At 34.2% G+C, this 12,964-nt stretch overlaps 1 protein-coding gene across 2 annotated transcripts in view; it reads left to right on the top strand.

Annotated features, from left to right (window-relative positions):
- Gnpnat (glucosamine 6-phosphate N-acetyltransferase) overlaps positions 1 to 12,964 on the top strand; it is a 50,623-nt gene that overhangs the window by 13,330 nt on the left and 24,329 nt on the right. For both annotated transcript variants that reach the window (XM_090375417.1, XM_090375418.1), the window contains exons 2-3: positions 6,117 to 6,267; positions 6,616 to 6,678. In XM_090375417.1, coding sequence (XP_090231543.1) covers positions 6,117 to 6,267; positions 6,616 to 6,678 — 214 coding nt within the window. The remainder of the gene's footprint in view (positions 1 to 6,116; positions 6,268 to 6,615; positions 6,679 to 12,964) is intronic.

The raw sequence follows: 12,964 nt of genomic DNA, 5'->3' as shown, positions 1-12,964 counted from the left end.
TGTTGCTTGCCTTATTGATATTTGTTAATATATTTTTTAATTGGTCTTTGATTTCTATTAAAATCACAATATCATCCGCATATGTTGTGGTTTATATTTTTTCCATTTATTATTGTGCTTCTTTTTTCTTCAATTGATTTCATTAGTTCTTCTAGGTAGATATAGTAATAGTAATCGTGGCATGTGATGCACGAAAGCAAGCGTGAGCTCATGCAGCATCAGCCAAAAAAAACATCACACAACCATTCCCTCTAAATGTCCAGTTCCTCCTTAAATTTATTTAACCTACCAACTTCCACAACGACAGATGGAAGTTTGTTCCAGCAATTAACCACCTGCTGGCTAAAGGCAAATTTCCGCACATCTATTCTACACTGTCTTTCCTCAATTTGAAAATGCCCCTTAGTTTCGTAATCTGAAAAAGTGGAAAAATCCCATCAGAATTCAGCGCACTCAACCATTCAAGGCCTTATACACCTCAATCAGATCACCTAACAGGTGCCTAGTCTCCAGCTGCTGCAGTTTGCAGAACTTAAGCCTCTCTTGGTAAGAGGATCCCTTCATTTCCCTCACCAATCTTGTTGCCCTTCTCTGTACATGTTCAACAAATCTACATCCTTCCTAAAATGAGGCCTCCAGACTCTGTATAAGGCAATGGTCAGGCCATGCCTGACCATTGCCTTATACAGAGGGACAATCAACTCCTTTTCCCTGCTAGCAAAATTCCTGTATATCATTGACAAAACCTCCTGACCTGCTCTTGCAGCTTGTCTGCATTGTTCAGAAAACTTCATATCTGACTGCACAATTACTCCTAGGTCTTTTTCATTTTCTACCACCCTAAGTGTAGTACTACACAATTGGTACGTTTTTCCTGGGTTACTTCTCCCCATATGCAGTACTTTGCATTTATCAATGTTAAACTTCATTTGCCACTTCTCAGTGGCAAATTTTATATATCCTGTTGCAGTAGCACACTGCCATTACTGTCATTAACAACCTGGCAACCTTTGTATCATCTGCAAACTTCGACACTAAGCCTGATATATCTTCATCAATATATTGATAAATATACAAAACAACAGTGGACCCAACACTGAACCCTGTGGGCCTCCACTAATAACATTAGTCCACGAAGAGCAGCGCCCATTGATTACCACCCTCTGTCTTCTACCACTCAACCATCCTTTTATCCATTGTAGCAACTTACCCTTAATATCATTCTGCTCCAATTTGTACGGTAGTGTTTCATGCGCAACAGCGTCAAAAGCTTTTCTGAAATTCAAGTATACGATATCAAAATTATTTTTTGCATCCAGTTCCTTTGTAACCACATCATAATATCCAATCAAATTTGTCAGACAAGACTTTTCCTTAACAAACCCATGCTGTGTCTGAATTATTGCTGCAGTCTTGTCTAGATGGTCCTGCAATGCATCTTTAACCAGTGACTTCATTATTTTACCTGCAACAAAAGTTAAACTAACTGGTCTGTAATTGCTCATGTCACCCTTCGATTCACCCCCCCCACACTTTGTGAATTGGGGATACATTTGCACATCTCCAGACCGTGGGGGACCTCTCCTGAGTCCAAGGATGCTCCCATAATTATGGCTAAGGGTTTGCTTAGTTTCTTTGCTGCCTCCTTTAATATAACTGGATAGATCCCATCCACCCCAGGTGCCATTCTTATGTTTAACATTCAACAATTTCTCCTCCACTTTGCTCTAGTTATAACAAAATCATTATGCAACCTGCTACAATTTGATAACCTTCTGCCATTTTCAAACCTTAATAACTCTCATGTGTGAATGTAGATGCAAAATGCTCATTATTTGTTTGCTATCTGAGGAGGATCATCAACAGTCGAACCATTGATATCAAGTGGACCAATCTGATTCATCCGCTTCCTTTTAGAGTTTATATAAGTAAAGAAATCCTTGCTGTTTTTCTTAGCATCCTTTGCCAAAGATTTTCTCTCTCTCTCTCTCAGGGTAACTTGGGAATTTTTTTTTTGGCTGGTGCAGCATAAGCCTCAGGCTTCCTTGCACCATATAGCTAATAATAATAATAATAATAATTTCTTGTAATCTGCCTTCACCTGCCTAACCTCCTTTTGTGACTTGATTGCAGACTAGCTTATATCTGCCATAGGCTTCTGTGTCACCTGATAATTTATATGCATCCCATGCATTTTCTTCTCTGCCACGAGTCTTATTAGTTCATTAGATATTAAACAGGTATAGAGATAAAGGGAATCCCTGCATGACTGCTTTCTCTATTTCAAATTTCTCTGTTTTAAGGCTGTTGAATTTTACTATTACTCTTGTATTTTTGTAGAAATTGTTTACAAACATGATTATTTCTTGATTAAGTGGGATTTTTTTGTAATTGCTTCATTAAATTTTCTCTGTTTACAGAGTCAAATGCCTGCTTGAAATTGATGAAGCTCAGGTAAAGAGGTTTCTTCTTATTTCAATATTTTTCTGCAGTGATGTGTAGTGTGAATATTTGGTCTATTGTTGATCTGTCTTTTGTAAATCCTGCTTGTTCTTCTCCTAATTGTTTCTTCATATATTTTAAGTATCTTATTTTGTAAGATCCTTATAAATATTTTATATATATGGTTTAAAAGGGTAATGGGTCTATAATTCTGACAGTTTTCTTTTATTTCCTTTTTTTGTGTATAGGTACTATTATTCCACTTTTCCAGCCTTCTGGTATATCACCTGTAAATAATATTTGATTAAAGAAAAGATTAAACATTGCATTGCCTCAGAATTTCCATAGTTCTGCTTGGATACCATCATTTCTGGGTGCCTTATCATTCTTCATTTGGCTGATTGCTTTCTGAACTTCTTCGTTTGTTATCAGGAGTGCGTTATCTCTTCTATTATCTAAGACACGAATGTTTCCCCCCCCCACCTTTGAACAGGGTTTGGTAATATTTTTTTCATATTTTTTTAAATCTTGTGTGTTTCCTGTTTTTATTTTTCATCGTCAGTGTTTTCGGAATGTATGTTTTAGAGATTTCCTTTATAACTTGGTATGTTGTTTTAGAGTCATGGCATTTATTTGCCTCTTTGCACAGTTTTGTTTTATCTTCCAACCATTTCCTTTTAGCTGCTTTACATAGGTTGTCTATTTTGTTTTTTAGGTTTTATATCTTTCCCTTTTTTCTTGACTATTTTCTTTGTTTAGGAGGTTTTTCATTTGTCTTTTTTCCATCCATATGTCTAAAATTTCTGCTGTAATCCAAAGATTATTTGGTTTAGTTCTAAAGGTTTCTAAAGCTGCATCTTTAGTCATTTGTTTAGTTTTCTCCCATGTATTTTCCACAGATGATGAATAGTTTATATCTTTTAATTTTTCTTGTAGTGTTTTCTCATAAATTTCCTTTATTTTGTCTTCTTCAAATCATGATATATATGCAATGTTGCTCTATTGTTCTTTGGCTTTGTATTTTTAAATTTTCATTTAATTGTTGCTACTAGCTGTTCATGGTCGGTGTCAAAATCTGTATTTCTAAGGGTTTTAACATTTTGAATGGATGATTTACAGTTGTTATTTATTAAAATGTAGTCGATGCAGTTTTTTGTATTTCTATCTGGCGATGTCCATGTATATTTATATTGAGATCTGTGGTAGAACAGCATGTTGGTGATGAATAGTTTGTTTTCTTTGCAAAAGTTCAAGAGTTCTTCTCCTTGCTCAACTTAAGCTTTTGTTTAGTAGTAATAAAAATAATATTTCGTTTAGATTTTTTGTTTAATAATAATATTTTATTTAGATTTTATGAGAAAATAACAGTATTATTGAAATGAAAATATATATATATAATTAGCATCACATAAACTAGTAAAGCTGAATCGCAGTATTACTATGAAAGTAAAAAATGAAAACCAATTAACCTTTTAATAAATTAATCTAATTTAAAGAAATAAAGAATTCATTTTCATGCTTTGTCTGACATTATTTTAGCTTTCACTTTCATTACCAATAACAAAAACTTCACTTTAATTGGTGTTCAGCTGCTCTTCTGGTAGTGTTGGCATTGACGTAGTAGCAACAGCATCATCCACCTTAACAAACTTCCCAATTTCTCTAACAAAATCCAATGTTGCTATCACATTCATCTGTTCTACCGCATTTTTTAATGATATTCTCACCAGTGCTACTCGTTGTGAAGCACTTGATTATTACACCTGATGCAATACTATTCTGAGCAATAACAACATTATGAATAACATCCAAGATATTCCATTTTGGTTGCAGATTGTTTCCACTTATGTTGCTGATCAGACTGGCTTTATATGCTCCCTTGAGGTTAATAAATAATGCCTTGTACCATTTGTTGTATAAGGCTAGTGGTGTCAGAAGATATGTTCTTCAGCTTAAGTGTTTTAGCTTCTATGTGATTATGAGGCCAATCACTTCGTTTGGCCTCATAATCACATAGAAGTTGGTAATTACAACTTCTTTAAAGTATCTTGGTTTGGAAAATATCCCAAATGGAATGATGATTTCTTTCTTTAAATTTTCCACTCTTTGAAGACTCTGGACAGCAGGTGTTTTGTTTGGGAATAAATTAAAACTAATTATCATTATATCAAGTGAATATTATTAGCATTTCTCATGGAATGAAAACAGACTTTGTAATATATATTAACCAAATTTTGTAATAAATGAATGTTATGAAGAAAAACCTATTTTTTAGCAGGGGAACAATATATGTTTTGTATAAATAGTTTGTATTAATGAGATTTTGTCATATAAAGATAATAGTACTATATAGTATGAGTGACCTCTGTCCTCTGCATAAACTTGTAATTCATTCTTTGGCAGTTTTAGGTCTGGTTGTGGTCCTGGGGAAACATATATGGACACTGGTGAACACACATTACAAGATTAACATGTTCACTGCTTCTTTCAGAATGCAAATATGCTGCTTTGGATTCTAATCCACTTGAAGTGGAAACCACCCTGCCTTTAAAACTTTTTCTTCAAATTTGACAGAAGAAAAACTGGATATTTTTGGTAACCTTCACTGGGTGCTAATGAATTCAGCCAGTGAGAAGAAAGCCCAGAAATATTTCTGCCTTTTCCAATTCAGATTGACTTAATTCTGTGGATTTCAATCCTGGGTCGAAACAGTCATTGGAAAAGCCAGCAATGAAAGCGTTAAACCCATAGGTGGCAACTGAAAAAAGTATGTGGTTCATTTGTTAACTACTTTACTTGTACTTTACTTTACTTGTACAGCAGTTACAAGTAAAGTTATCAACTCCTCTGGCTGCACGGAATATTAATGGAAATTTATTTACGTCTCCTTTCGTTTATTGTTAAACTGTCAGATGAATTCATTTATTTATAGGAAATAAATACTTATATTTGTTTATTACTGATGTAACAAAAATTTTCTCCCAGATATTTGTGCATTATTTTAACTGATGCTTTATCTGTTTAAGTCTAATTTTTAAATTTTTTTTAAAAATTAATAGTAATAGTTTCAATACCCTGCATAATCTTTCTTGATATGACTTCCTTTTTCCTGGAGAAATTTTCTTTTTTGCTTTCCAAAAAAACCTCTTCAGCTTATATTGAAAGGTCAAACCAAACATTCCACACTGATTTTATGCTATGATGTTTGTTTATTGTCATGAAACATGAACATATGTTTATTTCATGACAAGGCAAACATATCAGCCACACTGTAATATAAACTGCATGGCTTGCTAATTAGCTTCAAAGCTAAATGCTGTTCATTTATAAATAAATTTAGTTATGATAATATATCATGTGGTATTAATTGGTCTGTAATCAGGTGCTTTAATTGGCGTGTGTTAAATATTTTCAAGGCTTAATTTTTACTTTTTGGATTTCTTTTTTTTTTGTTTAATATTTGAACAAACCAATTAAAATACAGCTTTTTTAAAAATAATTTTAATGCAATTTAACGAATGTCTTCTTTTCCCCATTAAGTATTCCGCTTGTTGAGTTTAGGATAGGTCATCAAATAAATTGTCAAAAAAAATAAATTAAATAATGAACATAAGTTAAACTGATTTCATTTACTGATTTCATGTTAATATTTTTAATTATTAATTTTTTTATAGTGTGAAACAGATGAACCATTATTTTCACCTGAAATACTGAGAGACATAGATTTTAGTAAAAGAAGAACAAGCTTTAACCCAGAGATATCTTTGTCAAACCCTGGAGAAAATTTAACAGTTAGACCACTCTTCACTAGTGATTATGATAGAGGTAGATATGAGTAAAAAGATTAAATTTTTAGTTCCTTAAGTGAAATTAAAATAGCCTGTAGTCATATTTTTTAAGAGTATAAAATTCTTTCTTTTATGGTAAGAATTACAGGGGAAAACCTGTTTTACCTTTTAAGATCTGTCAAGCTATGGCAAAAACTGGTTCTAAGGTGAAGGGAATTAAAATATATATATATATATAACCTAAATACTTGACCTATATTTTAAGAATTAGTTGCTTTCATTGATTAGATGACTTTTCTTGACCAACATTTTGTCAAGGTTAAGTATTATGCTCTGCGTCAACTGCATTTCCTGATTCTTATTTATTTTTTTTTTTCTTTTGCAGGTTTTGTTCAACTACTTTCACAATTAACTAGAGTAGGAGAGGTTTCCAGAGAATTATTTTTAAGTAAGTATTTCTAATCCAGATCTTTAGAAGTCTGACCATCACAAATTGCATCATATTAATTTTTGAAATAAATGTGCAAGAATAAAGGATTATCTATTTTTGAAGAAATTCAGAATTTTTAGAGAATTAAAAACATTTTAGTTATCAATGTATTAATAACTTAAATGTAGTGGCAAGTGATTCAAGAAAGCAAGCTGATACAACATCGGCAAAATAAAAACAAAAAAAAAACAACACTTTCCATATCACCTATCCATCCCCTCTAACAGTTTGTCTAGTTCTTTGAATTTATTCATACTACCTCTACAACACCAGATGAAAGTTTTTCCAGCAGTAAACTACCTGCTGATGGAAAGCAAATTTCTCCACACCTGTCTTCAACCTTCTACAGTTTGAATTTATGCCTCCATCGAGCTTACTCAATCCATTCAAAGTCTTAAACATCTCAGTCAGGTCTCACAGGTGCTTAGTCTCCAGATGCTGCAGTTTTCAGAACTAAAATCTTTCATGGTAAGAACACCCTTTTGTTCCCCTCACTAATCTCTCTGCTTTTCTCTGCACCTTTTCCAACAGATCTACATCATTTCCAAAAATGAGGCTTCCAGATCTGTATAAGAGATTTCTTATTAAAATTGTTATTTTAAAATGTTCTTGTTTATACTCCGGCACGACCACCAGGTCAGTGGAGTTTACAATAAATCAATCAATACAAATGTTAATCGTATTTAACAGTCACAGGCTTGAAATCTGTCACTCAGAGCGTGTGCTGCTGTACTCGCACTCCTGACCACTCGGCTACGTCAGGCCTGAAGGAAGTTTAGGAGTCTTCTGTATAAGATATTTTTAAAAGCTATTAATTATTAGCAAATTTTTTTACTTTAACTATAAGGTAACACTGTGTAGCAAATCTTTTAAAATTTTCTGTTTGACTTAATTTTTTGCTGTTTCTTTGATTTTGTATATGCTGATTATGAATATGACATTTTTTTTATCATACAGTCAGTTCTGCTATAACATGCATTTTAGCAATGTGAATTTGCTCCAACACAACTGATATATTAGGAAAAAATGCAAGTATAATGCGATTTTTGCATTGGCTCATGCGCGATTTCATCTGCAAGTAACACCAGGTGAACACAAAACCTGGTACCAAGCTGAATGTAGCGACCTGTGCAGCAATACATAAACTGCAAACACACACGAACCTCATGTATACCTCAGTTTACCCGTGTGTGTGTTTTCCTACAAGTGTGTGTCTTGGACTGTTCTCCCGCATTTGTTAACTTTTCTTTATAAAAGGTATTCATACAGCATTCCAGACATGGGTAAGCAACCATCCTGTTTCCAAGAAGCCAAGCAGTGAGTGCAAAAGAAAAGCATTAAGTATAGAAGAGAAACTTGAAATAATAAAAAATTTTGAGAGAAATGAGAGAACATGTGATATCTCAAGAGCAACAGGCTTAAGTGAATCCACATTGCACACCATCAGAGACAATTCCACGAAAAAAAAGATATGTATCTAGCTGGAACAACTTCAAGTGCCGCAAAGTCAATTAGAACAAGGCCTAAAGAAATAGAAGAAATGGAAAGTCTGCTAAGCATATGGAGTGAAGACCAAACCAAAAAAAATCCGGAGCAAGCTTTCTCACAGTGAAAGAGAAAGCACTAGCTATATACAAAGACCTTAAAAAGAAATCACCAAATCTTGCAGAAGTGGCTCCTTTTAATGCTTAGTGGCTTCCAACACCGCTACTCTTTTCACAATGTTAAGCTGTGTGGTGAAGCTACCAGTGCAGATGACAAAGCCGCAAGGGCATTTCCACCTGTGGTACAGAAAATAATTGAAAAAGCAGCTGCACATTGGATCAGATTTTCAGTTTTGATGAAAAAGGACTCTATTGGAAACATATGCCATCAAGTCCTTAAAGGCATACGTTTCCTACATCTTTAAGGCAGAAGCACATGCCTCAGGATTTAAGGCTGCAAAAGATCGTTTAACTGTGATGTTCACTGCCAACGCCAGGAGAGGCTTGAAGTTAAAACCAGTAGTGGTTTATCACTCTGCCAACCCATGAACTCTAAAAGGAATTGTGAAATCCAGCCATGGTGTTCACTATAGGTCTAGCAAGAAAGGTTGGATGACTGGGCAAATCTTCATTAATATTTTAGATGAAGCTTACCATGTTTTCAAGAATTATTGCAAGAAGAAGAATAACTTAGATTTTAAAATTCTTATAATTCTTGATAATGCACCAAGCCATCCTCAGACAGTTGCTGAACTCTCTCCGAATATCAAATCATCATTTTACCTCTGAACACAACCTCTCTACTATATCCCTGTGACCAGAGTGTGATAGATGCATTTAAGGCTTACTATTTAAGGTGAACATTCAAGATGTTAATTCACCTGCTACTGAAGGTGACAAGGCAAAACTGTTATAGAATTTTGGGAGAGATTTAACATCAAAGTTGCCATTGATATGATTGCAGAAGCCTGGAATGATGTTACAAAAGACTGCTTGCATCATGTGTGGCAGAAACTTATCCCTCATTTAATTTGCGATTTTGAAGGCTTTGAACCTTCAGAGCAACTAAAACAAATCAAAGCAAGTTGTGTTGCTCTTGCAAAAGAAGTTGGTTTCGAGGAAGTAGAAAATGATGTAGACAGACTTGCAACAGCTTGTTGCAGTCAGCCAAGTGGAAAGTCAAGATGACGACGAAGTCCAGCAGGTTGCCCTACGAGAACTTAAAACAGCAGAGTTATCAGCTGCTTTAAGTGGGATTTAAAAGTATCTGCAGTGGATTGAAGGTGATGATTATAATGCTGACATAATAGGATAGTGCTTTGTGGCATTTGGACCCATTTGGAACCATGCAGGCAGCTCCTGTATGAAAGAAGGAGGTAGGAAAAGCAACAAAAGCTAGATAGCTATTTTAAGCCAGTGCAGAAGAAAGAAAAGCAGGACAGTGAGTCTCCCTTCCATGTTGGGTGTAACAATATTTCATCCTAAGAATGTAGCCGACCGGGCTAGCCGAGTGGGTAAAGTACCTGCCCGGCAACCCAAAGGTCGCGGGTTCGATTCCCGCCTCAGGCTTGGATCAAAGTACTGCAAAAAAAAAACCTTGGGAGGTGCAATATGGCCACAGAAGCCGATGCGCCAACAACTACCAAATCAAAAAAAAAAAAAAAAATCCTAAGAATGATAACCCTCCTATTTATTTGCTATAACTTACGCTAAAAATTCGCTATTACTCACCAGCTACGCTTCACCACACCCACTTCTAACAAGCAAACTTCATATCTTGTCAAGGTAAAGTGCTATATTTATTTATTAGAAATTTAAGATGTTTAAACTTGTGTTGGCAATTTTATTGGGTTTCTAACTTTTTATGTGACTTGGCATTGTGCACAGAACATCGTCTCAACAAAATTCTTGATCCATATGTACATTGTAGGCCTATTGGGAGGTTCTTTGTGATACTGAATGCGAAACTTCCTTTGAACTTGTGTAGCAGACTTCGTTTCTTTGAACCAAAACACAAAACATGCCTGCTCTGTGCACCTGTGAAAGTTGCCATCTTGGTTTCAACTGCCCAGGAGTGCTTGTGGTGGTAGTATTGGGTACTACAGTCAATGTGCATTACACTTGAAGTGTATTGCTACATTCTGACATTTCAAAATATTATGTACATCCCTAAATAAATTTATATACTCTTTCAAAGATGTAAAGCTGTTTTCGAAACACTCTGTACAAGAAATTTATAAACAACATGGACAGGGATGGTAATTCCAATGCTATGTACAGACAGTAAATTTTTCAAAATAATTTAGTAAGATAAAATAATTCAGTTATTCTACGTGGGTTAAGCACCCTAAATGTATCATGAATAGTAAACAGATAGATAGTGGGGAGATTGTAACCAAGAAATGATAAGGAAAGCAAACAGTAGAATTGGCTACAATCAGGAGAACAGAGAGCAGTAAGCTGCAAAAAGAATACATTCTCAGAGATGTTGGTATAGTCTATCCTCCACGTCTTCTCAGTATTGTTGATTACATAGAGTTTGTATTCCTCCATTCCTAGGCCATTTAATTCCTTTACCCCTTTACATCAATACTGATACCTTTTAGTTATGATTAATTCTGCAAATATATTTTATAAATAAATGTACTTATGCTTCCAAAAAGTAACTTCCCCAAAGTGAGGCTCACTCATGCTCTCAGCATCATTCAGAAGTAATGTCTTTAAGTACTGCATGCAAACCAATTATATCACTGGAGAGGGGTGCACTGGTCATATGTACACCTTTAAGGGTTTTTTCCTCCTCACCTTTATATCTTTCAATCTTCTATCTTATTTTTCTACTTTCCTTTATTTCTTTTAGGGCATCTTGTACATTGAACACTTCACACTGCTATATTCATACTTTAATTTTTAATTTATATTTTGTACTGTACATTCTTCCCTAGTTGCTTTCTGCTAGAAGATGTATTTATATATCCCATTTCTACATACATCTACCTCTATTGACATAGTAGTTAATTTTATCAATACAGCTTCACCTTTACTTTTATTTTTTGTGTTTTATTTAATTATTTTTATTATTTGGCTGATATAGCAAAAGCCTGGGCGTTTTTTGCACCATACATCTAATATTAAAATATAAATAAAGGTACACTTCTTACTGGTAGTTATATTTCAAAAGTGGATATTAGATATTTTCCAAAATTTTTAATATTTGTAAAAGAATAAGGGAAGTTTACTTCAATATGATATATAGAACACTTCTGTATGATACTCTCCAGAAATTAAAATGAAAACAATTAAAAAATCAAAAAACTTGCATTACAATAAAACTAATTAAAAATCAGTTTAACGCAATTAAAAATTAAGTAAAAAATTAATTTAACGAAAAAATTGCAAAACGATTTTTCCTTCCTGAAGCCGACAATGCTTTTCAACCATATGTCGTGATCACAGGAATGGAAATTACCGAATAGGGGTGAGCATTGAAACTTAAATAGGGATTATTTGTCTTCACGCATGCACGTAAAAGACCATGAATCGGAGATTATGGCCGGTGAACATTAACAGAGTTCTCGTATGATTTAATTTTGATGGTTTCTGCAATTAATATTAACGACGGCTTATGCAACTATTAATTAATTATTATATTCAGTGGTGAGCTATAGTGGGCTTGCGAGAGCCCATTGTTATTTTTTTTGAAAATTTGCGAGCCCATTGTAGAGATGATCATTTATTTTATAAATGAAATTCCGAATGCAATTATTGAGTATCCAGAGCTAAAACTATTGTGGGGCAAGTGGAGACCCATTCCCAGCATTTAAATGCCGCAATTGATTGGTTATGTATTTTAAAATTTCTTCATTTTTTATTTAATTACAGTCGGACCTCTGTTTAATGGACTTCTTTATAGTGAATTTTTTTGAATTCCCCTTGGTAATTACATTTAAAATAGTTTCCGTTGAATGAAGAAAATTTCTATGTAACGAACGGATTAGGAGAGACAACTTTGCATACATTGTTCTCACCTCTAGTTTTTAGGCAATTTAGGTAATTAGAAAGTGTGAATTAAGGGTGAAAGGATTACCATTTCACAATAACATGGTGTCCGTAAAACCTATGCAATCACGTACCGAGAAGTCGTGCTAGTCAATATGCGTTCCATAGCCAGTCAGGGGATTAAGAAGATTCCTGACATGGATTATAGCCTCTGGTCAACCTATGTTGTGGTTTCCCTTTACTCCGACAAACAGGTATATGTTTTTCGGAGAAGTGAGTGATCCACGCCTTCCAGTAAATTTCTCCTGTCTGTATTTACATGGTCACAGTAGCTGAATATCCGTGTGATTCTGACATTTTGCACTGTATTCAAAGAACTAGTGACAGTAGCAGCATAGAGGGGGGTTGAGGCAACTAAAATATTATATAAACTTTATGAAGATGAAATGTTGGCAGATTTTGAAACTTTGTCGAGGCTTTCACTGTGTAGAAAATGTTCTAAAATATAATGGCATACAGGCAATAATTAAAAAAAAAAAAAAACTGTATCACCAATCTCCAAAAAACCAGCACGAATTAAGGATGATTGCTAAAGAACTTGATGTGGAAACTATAAAGATCGGTTGTGTGTTCGGGCCACGATGAGCAGTTTGTAGTTTGCAGATGGCATTTGTGGGTTGGAGGAATTATCCTGCTTTGTGCAAACATTTTGAATCAGAAGTTAAATATTCTGGATTATTAAATCAACTTTTAAATTTAGA

Source organism: Mastigoproctus giganteus, chromosome 6 (genome assembly GCF_048544385.1).
Source record: "Mastigoproctus giganteus isolate SK-2022 chromosome 6, ASM4854438v1, whole genome shotgun sequence".
Lineage (NCBI taxonomy): Eukaryota > Metazoa > Arthropoda > Arachnida > Uropygi > Thelyphonidae > Mastigoproctus > Mastigoproctus giganteus.
The sequence above is the reverse complement of the archived record's forward strand: the minus strand, read 5'-3'. Positions and strand labels throughout refer to the sequence as shown.